The 20,507-nt window shown below is 44.5% G+C and overlaps 3 protein-coding genes and 1 non-coding gene across 20 annotated transcripts in view; 2 read left to right on the top strand and 2 right to left on the bottom strand.

Annotated features, from left to right (window-relative positions):
* Nucleotides 1-1,661: 1,661 nt before the first annotated feature.
* ZNF79 (zinc finger protein 79) lies at nt 1,662-13,933 on the top strand. 10 transcript variants are annotated; one of them, XM_025051112.1, is made up of 6 exons: nt 1,662-2,811; nt 6,034-6,459; nt 7,948-8,074; nt 8,289-8,329; nt 8,620-8,715; nt 12,146-13,933. In XM_025051112.1, the coding sequence occupies exons 2-6, from the start codon at nt 6,231-6,233 to the stop codon at nt 13,315-13,317; spliced, it is 1,665 nt and encodes a 554-aa protein (XP_024906880.1). In that variant the 5' UTR covers nt 1,662-2,811; nt 6,034-6,230; the 3' UTR covers nt 13,318-13,933. The 10 variants fall into 10 exon arrangements, with proteins under 10 accessions (XP_024906880.1, XP_024906881.1, XP_015449659.1 ...); XM_025051113.1 differs by having other exon boundaries at nt 6,072-6,459; XM_015594173.2 differs by having other exon boundaries at nt 1,664-2,811; nt 6,034-6,118; nt 6,371-8,074.
* A 1,402-nt stretch (nt 13,934-15,335) lies between these two features.
* RPL12 (ribosomal protein L12) lies at nt 15,336-18,924 on the bottom strand. Of its 2 annotated transcripts, XM_006917983.3 has the most exons (7): nt 18,766-18,924; nt 18,122-18,195; nt 17,064-17,162; nt 16,637-16,718; nt 16,052-16,138; nt 15,562-15,674; nt 15,336-15,395 (listed from the first exon to the last, which is right to left on the bottom strand). In XM_006917983.3, the coding sequence occupies exons 1-7, from the start codon at nt 18,800-18,802 to the stop codon at nt 15,390-15,392; spliced, it is 498 nt and encodes a 165-aa protein (XP_006918045.1). In that variant the 5' UTR covers nt 18,803-18,924; the 3' UTR covers nt 15,336-15,389. The 2 variants fall into 2 exon arrangements, with proteins under 2 accessions (XP_006918045.1, XP_006918046.1); XM_006917984.3 differs by lacking the exon at nt 15,336-15,395 and having other exon boundaries at nt 15,502-15,674.
* On the bottom strand, nt 16,215-16,344 carry LOC112484844. Its single transcript, XR_003048252.1, has one exon. It is a non-coding gene; the product is annotated as a small nucleolar RNA SNORA65 (small nucleolar RNA).
* LRSAM1 (leucine rich repeat and sterile alpha motif containing 1) overlaps nt 18,916-20,507 on the top strand; it is a 37,433-nt gene continuing 35,841 nt past the window's right edge. For 5 of the 7 annotated variants that reach the window (XM_025051106.1, XM_025051109.1, XM_025051110.1 and 2 more), the window contains exons 1-2: nt 18,916-19,047; nt 19,438-19,581. The gene's annotated coding sequence lies outside the window, so the exon portion shown is untranslated. The other 2 variants (XM_025051108.1, XM_025051107.1) reach the window with 2 other exon arrangements.

Genomic DNA, 20,507 nt, shown 5'->3' on the forward strand with positions numbered 1-20,507 from the left:
TGGATACACGTGCTCTTCAGAGGTCCCCTTATGCTCCTTTGGGGCCTTCCCATCAGAGCACAAGTTGCTTCAGGGACAAGAGCCAGCCCCAGCTGACAGTCCTGATCTGCCCCAGGAGCCCAGCCCAGGACCATGGAGAAGAGGGGCAGGATAGAACATCCCCAGAAGGCAAGTGCAACAGAAGTTGTGCTTTACCCAGCCCACAAAAGACTGGTCTTTATACTGGATAACTGGGTAGACATCTGCACTGCCCACCAATACCCACTCCATCTCCTACCGCGCACCCCAAGAACAACTTCCAGGAGAATCCTGGCTTCTGCTACCCTGAAGCAAAAACTGCCTTGGCGCCACTCAGTGGCCACAGGCGGAAGTGCATCAGTTGACCCTTGAAGCACTCTGCTACCTCCCAGTGGCCATGGTTGGGATCGCAATGCTAAGGCAGGAAGCCCTCTGCTACTGCCTAGTGGCCAGTATGGGGTTAGCACCCGTTGGGCCTGAGGGTGCCGGCGAAACCGCACCAGCTGGAAGGAGCCACAAGTCAAGGAATTCAGGTAGCCTCTGGAAGCTGGAAAAGGTCACCTAGAGCCTTTACAAAGAATATAACCCAACCAATGCCTTGATTTTAACCTAACGAGACCTATCTCAGACTTCTGACCTCCAAAGTTGTAAGTCCAAAATTGCAGCAGCCCAAGGTAGAGAAGGGCTTATCTCAAAGGGATCTATGGATGTCGCTTGCTTAATACAGTGAATTCCAGTAAGATCTGTCAAGTGAAAAATATCAACTAGGTGTTTCATCACCAAAAGGATTTATTCGGGAAAAAGAAAAGGTTGCAACCCAGAACATGCAAACATGGCAAGCCACGTGCACACTCTGGCCTGTGCACCAAGACGGACGGGTATTTATAAAAAGGAAAAGGAAGTTAATGCAAGGGCAAGTTAGAACCATAGAGCTTTATTAAAACTTTTAAGAGTTCTTCCTGTATGGTTCTTGTGATTATGTAGAGCCCAAGAACTTCCATAAGCCCTAGCTCCTCCCATAGACCCTCCCAACTGATTATGTTTGCTTAAATTTCTAGTTCATCATTATCAGATTCATGGGGGATCCACAAAGTTAAGAGAATCATATTGGCAAAAACGCGACCAGCTATAACCAAAAGGGATAGACAGCACAAAACGAAAAAGCCTTAGGACCCCCCAAACTCATTTCTGCTTCCCAGGTAACGCATTCCATCTCCTTAACGTCAAAATGCCTCTAAAACTGAGTAAGCCGTCAGAAAATTTCTTAGGTAGTGAAGAATTTCAACAGGCTTGAAGGGACATTTCATCAATGATCTACGGGAGCCCACTAAAGTATCCCCTGGCACAGACTCCACGGGACAGAATACTCAGGAATCTCCTCTCACAACAGTGCTGATTAAACACGATTAAAGTGTGTTCCTGCCCACGAAATTACTGAAGTTCCCTCCCGCTGATAAGATTTTATACTTTATTTTAAATAGAGTGCCAGACCACCAGCTTGTGGTGTAAAGGTGGAAATTCTCCAGTTTCAGGGAGGAGGTATCTCCAGAAACCATCTCCTAGGGAGAGCAGTAACTCAATTGCAGGGAGGTGATATCCCCGGGCGCCAGCCCCAGGGGTAAGCGCAACATTCCAAGGCAAAGGTAATAAAACTGTCTATTAGGCCCTGTTTGCTGGGAGTTCCCCTGAATACATTTTTCTGTGTACAAAGAGTTAATGACTAACTTCTGCTTCTTGTCATCTGTTCATTCAAAGATGTAGTAAAAAAAACCTTATAAGCAGCCTGCTCGGGAAGCTCGGGGCTGATCTCCTCTAACCCTGCGTGGTAGAATCGCCAGCCGGCTAGTAAATGCTCATAATTAATCTCGATTGGCTCTGTGGGTCTCAGAATCATTCCCGCCACAACAGTGGCTGCCCTGTTCACACTCGGGGGCCCTCGTTTTCTCTACTCTTCCTAAATTTAGAAGGGCTCAAGAGAACCTCGGAGGTGGCTGGTTTGGGTCTGACCTGAAGGTCCAGGAAGGCGAGAACCCCGACCATCCACTGTTCTGAAAACTATGGACCACTGAAAAAATACCAGGCGTACAGCACTAGTGTAGATCTTGTAGAGCTGCGCCTGCGCTAAAACTGCCACTCCCAGGACCTTTCGGACCCAAGCAGCTTTCCCTCTGAGGGCCCAGCCGTAGGATTCCCGTAGAACTGAAAAGTATGGGCTAAAAGCATTGATGGGAAACAGAGCCTCGGAGCAAGAACTGGCGGAAGCCTCTATGGGAAGCACGGTCCACGAAGGTGCGGCGGCCACAAAACCAGCACAAAGAGAGAAAAAAAGCTTTGGCCGGGATAGGGCGCCCAGGGATTTCTGGAGAACGGAGTCCGGCGGGGGAGGCATGTGCGCATGACCGGAAGTGGCGCGATTCCGGCGCGCCCCCTTTGGCGCGAGAGCAGGACCTGGCGTTTGGCAGCACCTGCAACCGCAGTTGGAGCTCGCGCCGGTAGCCGGCGGCTGTTTCTGCACGCGCCGTTTTGCTTGAGACCCAGTCGTTGTTTGCGCCTCGGGCTCCCTAGCCCAGACCTGGCTATGCGGCTGGGGAGACAGTGAAAGACCCGCTGGACAGGCCCCATCAGGGCGCCCAGGGCCCAGCACCGCAGGCTCAGACCCAGCCTCGGAGAGAAGAGTCCAGCAGTTTGGAGCAGGCCTGCAGGGCGGGGCTGGGGCTACAGTGAAGCGACGCGGACACCCAGAGACCTGCTGGGAGGCGGTGGCGCGTGGTGAGACCCAAATGCTGGGGGAAGGTGAGAAGTGTGGAGGGAACGGTTTGTTCCAGCTTGCTCACTAATACAGACCAGAACTCTGCGGTTACCCTTTCCACTTGGGAACGATCCTTTGAATAAAGAATTTTGGGGTCAAAAATGTTTGAGGCGCTCAGGACTGGATAACCTGAGTATCCAACCCTTTTACCCCGACCTGCTTGGTGGACCAATAGCATCTTTGAGAGAAATGGAAAGGAACATGGGACGTACTTAGGGTCTCCTCTATTGCTTCTGATCTTTCAGCTCTTGAAGCAGCCAAGGATGCTCTAAACAGGAGCCTATTGGCTCCTCCCACGACTGAGGGCGGGTCGAACCCAGTTGGATTGTGAAGTTGTGTTTAGGCGCCGTTGTGTTTAGGAGCCGTTTAAGTTGTGGGGTAGTTGCCAGGTCTCTTAACCTGTTTCTTCATGGAGGGAAGGTTAAAATAACCTTAAGTACCTCGTCTACCTCTAGGAACTGTAAACATCAAATAAAACGTTTTGAAAGCATCTTGAATGCCTTACAGAACAAATGTGCATTTAATCTAAACCGCCAAGGCTCGTGTCATCCTCCCTTAGATCAGGGGGTACCTTCAAAGTCAGATTTAACAACTAGCATTTCATGTTGCCTTCCCCAGAGACCTGAGATGCAAGCAGGTTTTGTCCTCTCTATACTACTAAAAAGGAATGACAGAGTGGAGTTAGGGACAGCTCAGTAACATACGGTCTGTACCAAGACCAGTATCCAGACCTATTACTTCTGTTTCTGAGGACTGTACCACCTCTATTTTTTTAATTGAGGCATAATTCACATGCTATAATCATTTTTTTAATTTATTGGGGTGACACTGGTTGATAAAATTATATGTTTCAAGCGTACAATTCAATATTGCATTGTTGACTACCCAGAGTCAAATCTTCTATCACCATATATTAGACCAATAATCACTTTTAAAGTATAAAATTCAGTGGGTTTTAGTGTATTTGCAAAGTTGTACAACTGTCCCTGCTATTTAATTCTACATTTTCTTCACCTCAAAAAGAAACCCATACCCATTAACCACTCCCTATTCCCCCTGCCCCCTAGTCCCTGGCAACCACTAATCTTTCTGTCCCTATGGATTTGCGTATTCTGGACATTTCATAAAAATAGAATCATACAACGTATATCCAACTTCTTTCAATTAGCATAGTTTCAAGTTTCATCTGTGTTGTAACATGAATGAATGTACCTGGTACCTCTTTATGGCTGAGTAATATTCCATTATATGGATATACCACATTTTATCTCTTCAGTTGATGGACATTTGAGTGGTTTCCAGTTTTGGTTATCATGAATAATGCTGTGAACATGAGTGCACAAGTTTTTGTGTGGATGTTTTCATATCTCTTGGGTCTATACCTAGGAGAGGAATTGCTGTCAAATGGCTGACTTTTTTTTAGGAACTGCCAAATGTTTCCACAATGGCTGCACCATTTTACATTCCCAGTAGCAACAAATGTTCCAATTACCCTACATCATCAGCACTGTTTTCCATCTTATTTTAGTCATCTAGTGTGTGTGAAGTGATATCTCATTATCATTTGATATGCATTTCTCCAGTGATTTATGATGAGCATCTTTTCATGAACTTCTTGTCTATTTGCATATCTTGCTTGGAGAAATAGCTATTCAGATGCTTTGCCCATTTTGAAAGTAGGTTGTCTTTTTATTGAATTGTAATATATTCTTTATATATTCTGGATACTGGGCCCTTAGAAGATAAATGATTTGCAGAAATTTTTTTTCCATTCTGTGGTTATCTTTTCACTTTCTTGTATCCTTTGAAGCACAAAGTTTTTAATTTTGATGAAATTCAATTTATTTCTTCTTTTGTTACTTGTGCTTTTGGTGCCATAGCTAAGAAACTATTACCAATTAGACGTCATAAAGATTTATACTTATATTTTCTCCTAGGAGTTTTAGCTTTTACATTAGGTCTTTGATCCATTTTGAGTTAATTTTTATTAGTGGTGCAAGGTAGGAGTCTAATAACTTCATTATTTTTTATGGGGATACACAGTTGTCCCGGCACTATTTTTTGAAAAGGCTATTCTTACCCCATTTTATTTCTTGGCACTATTGTTGAAAATTCAGTTGTCTATAAATGTTTATTTTCAGTTCTCTTCCATTGATCTATGTCTATCTTTTTACCAGTATCACACTATTTTAATTACTGTTTTGTAGAAAGTTTTGATATTGTGAATGAGTCCTTCAATTCCTTCTTTTTCCAGATCGTGGGACTATAACTAAACATCAAATAAATTCTGGGTCCCTTGCATTTCCACATGAATTTTAAGATCAGTTTATCAATTTCTGTAAAAGAGTCATCTGGGTTTGATAGGGATTGCATTGACTCAAAACATTGGTAGTTTTTAATGTGCATGTCTTGCATTTTATTTTTTCCTAGATATTTTATTCTTTAATGCTCTTGTAAATGGAATTTTTTTATTTTCACTTTTCACTTGTTCATTGCTAGAGTATAGAAATACATCTGGAGAAATGTCTATTCAAATCTTTTGCCCATTTTTAAGTGGGTTGTCTCTTTATTGTGTCCATATTGTATCTTGTTTATCTGTGAGTTTTTTTGTGACCTTGTTTATCCATGAGTTTTGTGGATTCCTTAAGATTTTCTATATACAAAATCATGGCACAAAGAGATAGTTTTAGTTCTTCCTTTCCGATCTGGATGCCTTTTTTCTTTTGTCTTGCCTAATTTCCCTGGCTAGACCATCCAGTGCAATAGTGAATAGGAGTGGCAGGAGCAGACATTGTTTCAGACCTTGGGACAGCATTGGGCTTTCGCCATCAAGTGTGATGTTAGCTCTGGGATTTTCACAGATGCCCTTTCTCAGGTGAAGGCGGTTCCCTTGTGTTCTTAGTTTGCAGAATGTATTTTATCATGAAAGTGTCAGATTTTGTAAAACGGCCTTTTTGGTGTTTGAGATGACCGTGTGGAATTTTTTCCTTTGTATTAATATGGTATCTTATGTAGATCATACATTGAACGAACCTGTGTTCCTGGGTTGAATTCCACTTGGTCATGACCCCTTCTTTTAATTAGGCAAATGTCTTAAATTCACAGAGCCACTTTATCCAAAGAATAGGTGATATTTGTAAACTGTATACTTACATGCTAGGCATTGTGCCAATTGCTTTATTTGCATTTTCCTTTAATCTTCACAGCAACAACTTTACAAGGGATTATTATCCCCATTTTACAGATGAGAAAAATGAGACTTAGAGAGGTTACGTGATTTGCACACTGCAGGTAAGTGGTGGATTTGGGATACTTGAGAGTTTGTTGTACTCTAAAACCTCCCTATGTCTGACTAAATTGATGGGATTTCTAAGGTAGGAAAAATGGGAAAATTTACATCCTAATGCGGGTCTGCAAATTCAGCCCCAGTGCCCTGGAACCTTCAATGACCTTTGAACCCCCTCCTCAGAGTGAGAATGTGAGACCTTCCAGCTTGGTGAGCTGTAAACTTTTATGCCTCATTCTGTCTTTCTCTTTCTCCAGAACCACCTTCTCTGCACACTACCCTTGCCCAAGAGGAAAGTGCAGGAGAGGAAGGAATGGTGGCTGGTCTCCTTCCAGCTGGGCCCCATGTGAGTTGGAAATTTACTCTGAGAGGCAGCCTCTTATTAAGGGTTTTTTTCTCCTTAATTACAAAAGGAATTCATATTCATTGTAGAAAACCTGAATACAGAAAACATGCACCCCTCCCCTTAAAATTGGTTTATGTTCAGACATATTTTCCCCAAAATGGGTTTGCCCTGCTTTATAACCTTTTCCACATTGTAGAATTTGATTAAAATTTCCCCCATTTCATTTAGCATGTTCTACAGAATTTCTGACATATTCCATTGTATAATCCTGCAGGTAGAAGCTGTCTTCTTCCCCTGCCCGCTTTTTTGACTAGACTAGGTATTGGTCTGTTGTCATTTTTAGAAAGTCTTCTCTTAAATTTCCTCATCAGTTCTACTCTTTATTGACAACTTTTTATTAGTTTTTTTGTTTGTTTTCCTTATACTTAAAATTCATTTTTTGAATCACTTGAATCCCTAATTTTTTTCTTTTCTTATTGAAAGGTTTTGGCTGTGGGTCTTATTTTTGGGTTTTCCAAAATTGTGACTTTGGTTTCTTTGCCCATTTGGTTGGTCTGTGCTCCCCGGGGACAGAGTCTATGTCTCTTGTCAACACAAAACACCCAGGTGTAGTGTGACTGCAGGGTGTAGAGTTTGACAGCACTATTAGCTCAACCTTATTAAATTGCTCAGTTCTTCCATACCTTTATTTTGTATTACCTATCAACTGAATTAACATCTCTCATAGCTGTATTTTGAACTTCTCCTTGAACTTCCTACAGTTTTTCCTTTATGAATTATGTTTGTTATTTGGTTCATGACAGATCAGACACTCTTGCCTCTGCTCCTGGTGCCTCCCCTGCCTTGAACAGTCTTCTCTTGCCCCTGCCGAGGAATTTCCTCCTATAAGGCCAGCTCAGTGATTATTTGCTGTGGTCTTACCTGATTATCCTCCTGCCTGCCATCCACCTAGGATTCCTCTTCTATTATCTTATAAACTGGTCTGTCCATCTCTGACACATTGTTACAGGTAGTAGTGTTATGTGCCTGGCTCTGCTGCTGATACTGTGTGATGTCTGAGTTCACGAGGATACTTATTAAATGTTCTGAAACATTCAGTTTTCATATTCCTTTCCTAATTTGCACCTGATTCCTCATTTCATAAACTCACACATTCTAATTTTTGTTTTTCTATATCGGCTCTTAATTCCCAAGCAGCTGTTAGTTTCTGCCCAACTAACATTCACGTATATACGTGTTTTCTATTTATTCATATGTAAGTCTACCAGAATTACAAATGTGAGACTGTATTTTATTTATTTCTGTGTATCAATATCCAATATAGTGTTAATAAGCACATAAGGTTTTTTTTTCTGAACTACTCAGAGCCCTGAATTTTTTCAGACCTTTTCTAGGCCTGCTAGCCATTTTACCCAGAGCCACCAGCCTCCCGCCCCCTCTCCACCTCATTTCCTAAGGTCACTGGGAAAGACGACATGTTTGTTTCAGGGATCCATGCCCTTCAGCAATGTGACTGTGGCTTTCACCCACGAACAGTGGAGGCACTTGGTCCCTGCTCCAAGGGACAAGTTCAAGGAGGGAATCCCAGACAAGTCCAGGAACCTGGTCCTACTGGGTAAGGAAAGTATTTAAAATATAGAATCTGCTCAGTTCTGAAAACCTGTGGCACTTTCCAGTGTTGAGCGATCCCAAATTGTTCCGACACCCCAGAGGGATGTTTGTTCCTTCCCGCTTCCCCAGGGAAAGGTCTCGGCCTTCTTGGTGGGAAGATAGGCATTTTCATTTTGCTTCCCCCAGAGGCTGCATCTCACCATTTTTTTATTTCCCAGGAGGGCTGGGGTAACCTTCAGGCCAGTTCTCTCCATATTCAGTAAGTTCCCATCTTCCTAAATAGCTTGCTTTATGGACTCCTGGTTTGACCCCCTCCTGAGGCTGTTTCTGTAGCTTCTTCCAGAAATGCTTTACCAAGACACTGGCACCTTGTCTGTCTTATTTACTGCTGTATCCCCTAGTTCCCAGCACCAACTAAGTACTCAATAAATATTTGTTGAATGAATGAAATTAATGACCTAACTAGCCTGTTTCCACTCCCCTGAGTTCTGGGTAGCTGTTTATACTTAGGACAAATCTCTAAAGCTTGTTTTTCCCCCACTTGAATAGGACTTCCAGTTTCCCAACCTGGCATGAACTCCCAGTTGGAACAAAGGGAAGGCCCATGGATATTGGAGGGAAATGGCCTAAGAACTACCTGTCCAGGTACATTAGTAAGCACTAAGCCAGTGAGAGTATGGGAGGCAAAAGCCCTCTGAAACACATTAGTGCGTTTAATAAGGAAACAGTGACTGGGGGTACCAAGGTAAGAATGGGAATATAGAGAGGGTAGAGAGCTATATTTTAGATCAGATGAATAGGAAAGACCACTTTGAGGTGACACTGGAGTTGAGATCTGAAGGAAGAGAATGAGCAAGCCATGTGAGTGTTTCGGGGAGAAACATTCTGGGCCACAACACGTGTTGAGGCGCTGAGAAATGAATTTGCATCAGATTTAGGAGACAGAGAAATATGTCCCGAATAAAAGAACAGGACAAAAAAGAAAAAAAGAACTAAATGAAATGGAGTCAAAACACTGGTTATGAGGATGCTCAAAGCACTCAGGAAAAGAACAGATGAACTCATTGAGAACTTGGATAAAGAGAAAATATAAAAACCTGTCAGAATTGAAGACTAACTGAAATCAAAAATACACTAGAGGGAATCAACAGATTTGTTGATGCAAAAGAGTCAGCGAGCTAGAACACAAATTAGTGGAAATCAACCAATCAGACCAACAGAAATAAAAATAAGGATTGTAAAAACTGAGTTTTAGGGACCTCCAAAACAACATCAAGTATAACTAACATTAGAATCATAGGAATCCCAGAAGAAGAGACAGGAAACCAATTTAAAAAAATACTGGCTGAAAACTTCCCAGTTTGGTAAGAGACATCCAAATCCAGGAAGCACAGAGTCCCAAACAAAATGAGCCCAAACAGGCCCACACCAAGACACATAAGAAAATGCCAAAAGTTAGAGAATCTTAAAACAGCAAAAGTAAAGCAGCTGGTAATGTACAAAGGATCCCCCCATAAGACTATTGGCTGATTTTCAGGCCAGAAGGGAATGGTATGATTTACTCAAAATGATGAAAGGGGAAAAAAACAATAACCAAGAATACCCAGCAAGTTTATCATTCAGAATTGAAGGATAGTTTCCCAGAAAAGCAAAAGCTAAACCAGCATTGAAAAAAAAAGTTAAAAAGACTTTCAGTGGAAAAGGCCAAAACTAAAAATGAGAAAATATAGGTGGTAACGTCAGCATCATGGCAGTTTTGAGAAGATTGCTTTGTATCGCCCCTTAAATTTACAAATCAGACATCTGTAATCCAACAGACGTTCCTGAGAGGTCCACACATCAGTACATTTGAAGGTGGGCATACTGGAATGCAGAGCAGAGATGGGATGGGGTAAGATAAGGACAGTGTCCACAGATACAGTTTGGTGGCTTCTGCAGCCCCACCTAACACGGTAATAACAGGAGTTGGGGTGTGCCCCCACACTACGGCCCAGCAGAGAGATCTGTTTCTCAGAGGTGCAAGTAGCACAAGTAAGAAAAACAAACTTGCACTATATCACCATCTACTAGAAAACAAAGACCTCATGCTGAATTGAAGATCAAACAGTATCTAAACAAGAGTCCACTACCTAAAATACACAGGCAGGAATAATTCACCAAGAGCCATGAACAACCAAGGTAACGTGGTAACTTTCAAGAAGTGTCCAGAAATCAATCTCAAAATCACGGAGGACTCTGATTTTCAAGATTTCTGTCATGAAAAAAATCAATGAGATACCAGAAAACTCAAGACAGGCAGTTCAGTGAGCTCAGGAATGAAATTAATGAACAGAAGGAGTACTTTACTGAAGAGACTGAAACTATAAAAAGAACCAAAATGGGAGACTGAGGAACACAATAAATGAAATGAGGAATGCATTTGAGATCATTGGAAATAGCAAACCAGATAGAAAACAGAATGAGCAAGCCCGAAGATAGAAATGACTCAGATTAAAGGAAGAACTAAAAGCTTTAAAAAATTAAAGAACTCCATAAGAACTATCTGACTTCATTAGAAAGAACATAAGAATAACAGGTACCTCAGAAAAGGGAGAAGGGAACAAAGCCTATTCAGATAATTGATGAGAACTTCCTAAACCTTGGAAAGGAAGTAGACTGCTGAGCATAAGAACCTAACGAAATATAATTATCTCAATGCAAAAAGACCTCCAAGACACCTATTAAAACTCAAAAGTTTAACCCTTTTCCCATTTAGAAAAAAAAAAGTGCAGCTCACTGCCAACATCACTTTAACATCACACACAGGAATGCTGTTTTCTAGGATTTGAAATTTTCAGCGACCGAGAATTACTATATTTTGTAAATGGAAATACCACTACTAAAAACAAAATGCTATAAATACAATGATGTCATTTGTTTCTAAAAACTATTGATATACTAGAACAATGGGAAAATAATAATAAAAGCAAGATATTTCATGGCAAACTTTGGGGGTAAGATCAGGACTGCAACGTGAGGCATCTCGGGGTAAACACTGCAGCTGCAGGTGCCACTGGCAGGTATTCTCGGGGCCAACGGGAAATGGGTTAAATGAAGAATTCTCAAGGCAGCCAGGGGAAAAGACAGTAAACTACAAAGGAAAACCCATCAGATTATTAATTAGATTTCTCAGTAGTGACATCGTACAATCCAGGAGAGCGTGAAATGGTATATTCAAGAGAGAAATCACCAGCCCATGACATATCCAGTATAGTTGTCCATGGATAGATGAACGGGTAAAGATGTAGTACATATAGAATATTACTCAACCACAAAAAAACTTGCTATTTACAACAATATGGATGGAACTCAAGAGCATTATATTAAGTCTGACAGAGGAAGACAAATACCATTTGGTTTCACTTATATAGAATGAACAAAATGAAACAAACAAACTCATAGAGAACAGATGATTGCCAGAGGGGAGGGAGATGGCAGGTTTGGGCAGACAGGGAAGGGGACTGAGAATTAAGAAATAAAACCACACTGTTTTCCAGAAAGGTGGTCCCAATTTCTGCAGCTGTATCAGTGGCATGAGATATTCTATGCTGCTGCACTCTAGAAATAACCATTTTTTGACATCTTGATTTAAGTGAAAATATTCATGTTGCTAGCACTGTTTATCAGCTCTTTAAAGTGAATTATTTAAACCTCGTAAACACATTGCCCAAATCCATACAGAATTATTAAGACTAAGACAGCTTGAGGTAACTCAGTACTTGGCAAAAGCAGATGAGTATCAAAAAAAAAGAAAAGGAATATTGCATCTGAGGTGGAGGATTAGGGTAAATTTCATCCCTTTGCATTTAGGAGAATGGACTAAAGGGTGCTAATATATCTATCTTAAAACCCAAAGCCACCTCGTCATTACACAGGGTTTAGAACCGAAAGAAGAGATCGGTAACGTTCTGAGTGAAAGGAAGTGAAGTAGTAAACTTGTCTGCATAAGAGCTCAGCCGAACTTCAGCCTTTTGTATTTCAGAAGTATCTTTTCTTCCATCACAGAAATCTTTTTAATTGCCTAAATTTTTTTCAGACCGGAAGATTGTATCTCAGTCACCACCGGAACAAGACATTTCTGAGGAATCATGCCAAGACACAAGTGTAGAGGTGTCCCCTGGGAAGTCAAATCACAGGAACAGTGACCTAGGGAAAAGCTGCAATCTGAGACCAGTCCTTTCTCCTCAACAGAGAGTTCCTACGGAAGTGAGGCCCTGTAAACGTGAACCACAAACGAAGGGCTTCACGAAGGGTTCAGATGTCATTAAATCTCACCGAGTGAAACCGTACATGTGCAATGAATGTGGCAAAGCCTTCAGTTACTGTTCCTCCCTTTCTCAGCATCAGAAGAGCCACACCGGGGAGAAGCCATACGAGTGCAGCGAGTGTGGGAAGGCCTTCAGCCAGAGCTCATCGCTCATCCAGCACCAGAGGGTTCACACCGGAGAGAAACCTTATAAATGCAGCCAGTGTGGAAGAGCCTTCAGCCAGAATGCAAACCTCACAAAACACCAGAGAACTCATACTGGAGAGAAGCCCTACAAGTGTACGGAATGTGAGAAAGCCTTCAGTGACTGCTCGGCCCTCGTTCAGCATCAGCGCATTCACACAGGGGAGAAGCCCTACGAGTGCAGTGAGTGTGGGAAGGCCTTCCGTCACAGCGCCAACCTCACCAACCACCAGAGGACACACACAGGGGAGAAGCCCTACGAATGCAGCGCGTGCGGGAAGGCCTTCAGCTACTGTGCGGCCTTTATTCAGCATCAGAGGATCCACACGGGAGAGAAACCTTACAAATGCAACACGTGTGGGAAAGCCTTCAGCCAGAGCGCAAACCTCACCAACCACCAGAGGACTCACACGGGGGAGAAACCATACAAATGCAGTGAGTGTGGGAAGGCCTTCAGCCAAAGTACCAATCTTATAATCCACCAAAAGACCCACACTGGAGAGAAGCCATACAAGTGTAATGAATGTGGGAAGTTTTTCAGTGAGAGCTCAGCCCTCATTCGACATCACATAATCCATACTGGGGAGAAACCCTACGAATGCAATGAGTGTGGAAAAGCCTTTAACCAGAGTTCATCTCTTAGTCAGCATCAGAGAATTCACACTGGCGTGAAACCTTACCAGTGCAGCCAGTGTGGAAAGGCCTTCAGATGTAGTTCAGCTTTCATTAGACATCAGCGACTCCATGCTGGAGAGTGACTGGGAACATGGCCAATGTGGATAGGGACCTGACAGGTAAATGCAGGTAACCTGAAAGCACCTGGAGACATCTTTTAGTCTGTAGCCCAGAGCCACATGCGCCTTTAATAAAGTCAGTTCTACATACTGCATGTGGAAGGACTCAGGAGCTCTTAACACTTTTCCATTTAAAAAAGTATAGCTTGCTGCCAGCATCGTTAACATCACATGTAGGAATGCTGCGTTTTCTAGGATTTGACATTTTCAGCAATCGAGAATCATTGTATTTTGTAAATGGAAATACCACTACCAAAAACAATGCTATAAATAGAATGTCATTTGTTTCCAAACAATATCGACATACTACAGCGATGCAATAATAATAAAAGCGAGATATTCTGTGGCAAACTTTGGGGGTAAGGTTAGGACCATAACAGCGAGTTATCGGGGTAAATGCTGCAGCCACAAGCGCTGCTGGTTATTTATCCTCGGGGCAAATGGGAAATGGGTTAACATCTTCCATAAGCTTAAATAACTCCTTGAATGAGGGCTACTGCCAAAGAAACAAGTACATTGGCCAGGAAAGAGCATTTCTTTTAATGGGGCTACTAAGGTATCTGATCTAGAGGAGTAAATTCAAGTAAGAAGGATTCTAAGGCCAACCATTAAATGCGCTCTCATTGGGGGCTGGGAAGGGATTCACTCCCTAATGCTAGAGACATTGAAATCTGGGAAAGGCTGCAACTCAGGGAACACTGCAGTGCCCAATGTTATAACCTGTTCCAGCGCTTGTTACTGCTATGGAAGTCTCAGGACAGTGAGATTGAGGCCATCAGATGGAAGGTGCTGAAACCTCTCCATAAGGCACATCCCTTCCTGTGGAGACCCTAACAGGGAGGGACAACCTAATGATAGCCATGTTACCCTGGCTCAGAGGCCGGTGGGTCATCTTCACATCCTTCCCCTCTCTGGAGAAGTTTCCTTTGATCAGTATTTTTACCTTTGGCCTGCTTCCTTTCTCCTTGGCACTGACCTGGGTCCTGCCCTTGATACTTATAACCCATCTCATATCCCAGTGGTGTGACCGCATCCTAGCACGTATAAAACTCCAGTGTGCTCCCTTGGCCCTGGGTTAAGTGTTTGATTTCAGACACAGACTTCCCATTACTAGTGTTCTCCTATAAGGGGACCTTGTGTCAACCATCCCTCACCCAAGGCCTCTAGCTTTGATTGCTTGGGTGACTTGGTACCATGTCCTGGAATTCTCACTCTACCCCTTCATTCACCCCAATTCTCAGCTCATCCTTTCCACTAAAGGGCCTGGTGACAAATAGAAGAAAATGAAGTTCTCAAGTTAATCATCCCCAACTCCCTTTAGGGTAGTGACCAGAACCACCTTCCAGGTGGTGCTTCAAGCTATTCAGGTATGGCTTGTCCCAGTGCCCAGGTGTCCATTCACTTAACCGAAAGTGATAAGCTCTTAACGTGATTCAGAAAGAACAGAACTAAGGGAAGATGAGGAAGACTTGAGAAAGATGGAAAATATACACTGGAAGATCCACGGATTCAGAGAATGGCAGGACAAGAACTACAGCTCACTTTAGACACGAACTCTACCCCCATTTCACACAACCTCAGGACCAGTCAGGGAGTCATGATAAGGTCAGGTTTCTTTGTTGTTCCATCAGTGACTCTGGCCCCCAGCTATGCACTGAAATAAATACCAATTACTGAATCTTGAATTATGGGCCCTGAGCCCCAACCCTCCGATGATGAACTTGGTCTGGAATGAAGAGCTTCATCCCATTTACTTATGCTGAATTACAAATTTTCCTTCTGGCCAAGATTTCTTAGAGCGCCATGAATGTCTCTACAAAAAGCACTGAGACTTGCTTTCTAGATGTCTTTCCTGAGCTAGTCCCACCGAGGGAATGTACTGCCCGGACTGCTACTTCCACAGGTTCTGCTACCTTGGCCCCACTAACCACCATCTGACCACAGGGAGCTAGCTCCCCCAGGGAAGAGACCACATCGAAAAGTCCAGTGGTTATCAAATAAATGATCTTTAATTGAAATAGTTTTCTTTGCAGTTCTTAACTCTGTGGGAAAGAAAAAAAAAATCCTATCAGTGACGGGACAAAAAAAACCTCAACCCCATTACTGACCATTTCTAGAACTTTCCAGCTCATCTCCATGAATACATTAGCTCCTCTCCAGCTTTCACCCAGATTTTAAGCAAATGAAACTGATGCAGCAGTTACTTACAGCTGGGCATTCCACTGCGCCACTGTTGATGTCATCTATGATGTCATGAGGATGGCGACCATCAACATTGCAGCCCACAGACTGGGCAGTGCCCAAGATCTCTTTAATGGTTCCTATAATTAAGAAAAAGTGGCATCAGATGGGGCTGTCAGCTCCAGCTCCTCACAATCCTCAGATACCATTAGGGAAATACTTTGGGTTTCACCAACAGCCAAAGAGAGGAATAACTTATTTTATAAAATACTAGGAATATCCCTGCTCCCCTATTCCAAAATTCAGAGCTCTACTTTGTTGTGTGAGCCCTAAATTCAGACTTCACAGAATCCTTGATACCCAAATTGAACACAACCAACCCAAAATCTTCCCCATGATCAAGCCATTCTTTCAAACCCAAAGGACGCTATGCCCCACATTTTAGGTTTTACAGAATAAAATCCCCTATAAGAAGAGAAATGCTACTCGGTGAATGACACCAGTGCCATGCTCTTACCAGAGAGTTCTCTAGCTAAAGATCGGTGCCGCATCTGTCGGGCAATGTTGACAATCTCATCGAAAGTGATGTTTCCACTGTGCTTAACTGCAGAAAAAAACAGCTAAAGCTTTGTCACAAGCCAAGGCCAGAGTAGACCACATGTCCTCCCTCAGCCATTTCCAGATGTTCCCATGCTCTCGGCACAGAGTCATCCACATGAAGAACAACCCTGTTTCCTAAGCTGGGGTTTACTATCAGCTCACCACTGGATTGCACCAGCCAACAGAGAACTGGTCAGGTGCAGTGGCGGGTGGCTAGGCTATGGCAAAACCAAGTCTACTAATCTCATGTAGAAGAGACTCAGAGTGTCATCCAGCTCGGCAGTCTCTCCTAATTAGTGGTCATCATTTTCAGGTGCTTCACCCTGACTATTTCCTTCCTGTATGGCACCTTATAGTGCCTGGCTCTGTTACAGTTTAACATCAAGTCCCCAAGCCATCCCTAGGTCTGGTTATAGAAGACATGCACTAGGTATCAAGCACTAATTACAAGCAGGCACCACCACTCATAAACCCTCAGTTTACCATAGAAAAAGCTACTCACTGTTTTTCTGCTTCTTTCTGTCCCTTGGTGGTTCTTTGAGGGCTTTGATGATCAAGGCAGAGGCAGAAGGTACTACCTCAATCTGCAGAAAAGAATCTCAATGTGAACAAGACTTGTGCCACCCTCTAATTACAATACTGCCACGCAACTTGGTTCTTAAGAGACCACGCACGGGCTAGACACTGGATTTGCTTATACGTTCTCAAATAATTTTCAGTCTAAAACGTCCTTTAAGAGACAAAGTGATTGACCCAATGTCACACAAGTGAGAATATATGAGACTTTATCTTTGACTATGGTCCATGCTCTCAAAAGATCCCTCCCCAGATAAAATTACTCTCACCACTGGTGGCTGGTGGCCATGTCAGCAAAACCCTTCCACCTAGGAATCCCAAACTACCCTCAAACCACCCCTCAAACCACATACCTGGGCCTGTCTGTTCTGAATGGTCAGTTTCACTGTGATCCTCAGACCCTTCCAATCACCGGTTGCCTTGGCGATGTCATCACCAACCTTTTTTGGTGACTACAGAAATGAAAGTATGTAATCATATCATGCCCAAAGTTTAACAACAACCTGAAAACCTGCCCAGTCTACCTCACTTGGCAATACCTCAAATCCTCATCAAGCACAGAAAACTGAAGCACATAACTGTACCTATCCAATCAAGGTGTGCCTATCACCACAGTATAAACTGGGAAAATGAGGCTGGGGTGAAGACTATTCAGGACTGTAAGCTGTAAGCCCAGGGCCATAATGGGGCAAAGTCCCTTCCTTACCTACCTACCTTCTCATAAGGACCCATGTGATAATGTAGGAACTTCTAACCTTGGTTACATCTGAATCCTCTGGGAAGCTTTACAGATGGGTATCAGGTTCCTGTGTCAAACCTATCCAAGTCAATCTACTAGGGTGGGGTATGGACACTTGCTACTTTGGAATGTCCTAGTGACCACGAGCCTAAATAAGTATGCCCAGTGAGTACCTGCTAAGGGCTAAAGAAAATTATTAAGACGCTGGTTATGCAAGACCAAGGTGGGAGAGTATTTGGGACAGACCATTATGCAAGGAATAAAAGATTAATGATATTGAGGGAAACCCAAATTAAGTAAAATGGAGAAGCAGGCAAGAGGCTGGTCATAGGTAAAGTTGGTCTTATTAATCCTCCCAACAGCAATACGCCCATATCCTTGACTAGGAAACACAGGCCACTTGACTTCAAAACCCTCACACCTGACCTCTTCCGGCCCATCAGGTGCACTAACAGTGGTGGTTAAGAGACACTGGAGAAGTTACTCCTTCAAGTACCAAGTTCGATTTTCATACATAACCTTTCTACAGAACCTAATGCCAATTCAATGGCTCAGGTCTAATCGGGGACAAATATCCGCCAACACCAATGACATCTTCCATACGGTCGTGCTTGCACAAACCAAGCATAACTGCTCTCACAAAAGAAACACCCTCCCACGAGAAAGACTTACCAGACCCAAGGGCCCGATCTTGGGGGCCAGGGCAGATGTGGCACCGACTTCCCCACCGGTGCACCTCAGGTACACTGGGAAAAGAAAAACGATTAATGCCGCTGGGGGGGGGGGGCTCACAACCAAACCGGTCTCTACGCATCGTTCCGGGGCTAGCCACGCCACTTTTCGGCTCTTTTCAAAACAGCTCCAAGAGCCTTGGCGGAGAGCCGAGGCAGGCCACCCCCTCCCAGCTGCCATCACCTTAAGCGTGGGCCGCTCCAAGCGCCACGTGGGACAGCGGCCTTCGGTACAGCTACGTCTGCCGAGGCCCACACCGAGCCGGCGAGGACGCAGCCGAACCGCCAGCCAACTAAGTGGGGAAGCGCCGGAGACAAACCTTACCCTAAAGCGTGCGGGCTGCAAAGCCGCCACAGGTCGTCCGGTCCTCCCTCCCCATTTACACGTGGGGAAGCTGAGGCTCAGAAAGAGTAAGAGATTTCGCAGCGCCTCGAACGTGGCACCGGAAGGGCCTCTAGCAGGCAACAGCTTTTTAAAAAGCCCGACGTGGTGGGAAAAGCAACTGCGGAGAGGCCGCGGCTGTACGGGCTGCGGGGAGAAGGGATGCGCCATCCCGCAGCCCTGGCCACATCTAAAGCACGCACCGACTTTGACTTCGTTGGGGTCGAACTTAGGCGGCATTGTGGAGGTGGCTGGTGTCGGATGAACCCGGATTCGGGACGACCGAAGACAGTTGCACCGTAGCCTCCTCCGAGCCGACAGCAGAAAGACCGGAAGCCTCTTGGACCACGCCGGATATAGGCGGCGAAGCGCAGCTGTCGCGAGAGTAGCCGTCTCCGCCCAGCCTCTCAGCGACGCCCTTGCCGCCATGTTGCTTGTGGGCAGGCGCCAGAGGCTAACGAGTGGAGAACCTGATGGACACCTCGGTGAGCTGTGGCCAGGGGGCTCAGAAGAGGGTTCAGGGCAGTTTGTCTCTGGGAGGCAGACAAAAGAGGGCTGCTCCCAAGATCCCGGGTCCCGCTGTTCCCCATTCTCTCTTATCGTGAGGGTCACCCCATGGTCCTTGTCACCCAATCCCAGAACCCCGCCCCTCCCCTGAGAAGTCCGCACCCACATTCGGAGACCTCAGGGCCACAGTGACCCCGGCCTTTTTCGTTTTTTAACTCTCTCGTGATGTGTGCATTTTAGTTAATCAAAACAATTTCGTTCGGGTCCAAATTCGTTCTCTTAATTCTAAGATTCTGCAGTTCTTGGAGTCTCAGACTTCGTCATCATGGTCTGCGTGACTTTCTGAGATTCTGAGTTTCGGTCCCCAGCTCCTGCGTTTGAAGGAGACCGGTCTCCGCATTCGCCGGCGCTCGTGCCAGGTAGTCTGCGACCCGGCGTCCATGACCAAGCCCTAGGAGTGATCGGCCTGCCCGAGGGAACGAACGTCGGAGACCTGTCAACCATAAAGCCAGGTGGGGCACTCCCCACTCCAACCAGGGGAAGATGAGTGTGGTTCTCCCCATCTGGACAGGAAGCTGGGGGAGGGGATGGATATGGGGAGCAAGCTGGGAGGAGCTCACCTGGGGGGGATGAGGGGAGGAGGTGGAGAGGACTGGATTTCAGGGAGGGGGTGAGGGAAGGTTAGTCATTAGGGAGCAGAAGATTAGAGCTTGTCATCAGGGAAGAGGTGGGGAACGCTGATTTTAGATTATGCCCCATCCCAGCAGTCAGGTGGGGTGACGAGAGGAGCCTGAGCCAGCTCTGCAGTCTTGGCTGGCTCCCCAGACAGCCCACTGGCTGTGGGCGCAGACCTGTGATCTCTGCCCCTTCCGCTGAGGACTGGGTGTGTGTCTTCAACTGCATCTCCTCCCTAGCCCTCTTCTCCCTAGATTTTTAAACTGTAGCAGGCCATGAATAAATGTTAGGTGTGTGGTGCTATGTGGCTAACATTTATTAAGCAGTCATTCTGTACCAGGTACTGTGTTATAGGCTTTACACACATGAAATCAATGGATCCTCATAGAATCAGGTAACATTATTACTCACTTTACAGATGAGAAAACTGAGACTCAGCAGTAAACCAAGGTGCCATGGTTGGTGGGTGGTAGATCTGAGATTCAAACCCAGTTATATTTCAGGGAATTTAAACCCAGGGAAGCTATTAACCCTAAGCTTCCCTGGATGATTGTTTCCTGGCCCATTGATGTCCATTGTCAAGCACTGATATTTGCAGATACTGGGCAGGCAAGTGAGCATCTGGCTTCTGAGTTCACGACAGTGTACTTAGTGCATTCGAAGTTATTTGAGCACCAAAGAGTTAGGCAAATACACAGGATCAGGACTCAAAAGAGCAGAATTCCAGACTGGTTTTGCTACAATCCAAGCTGCATAACCAGGT

Source organism: Pteropus alecto, unplaced genomic scaffold (assembly GCF_000325575.1).
Source record: "Pteropus alecto unplaced genomic scaffold, ASM32557v1 scaffold67, whole genome shotgun sequence".
Classification (NCBI taxonomy): Eukaryota; Metazoa; Chordata; class Mammalia; order Chiroptera; family Pteropodidae; genus Pteropus; species Pteropus alecto.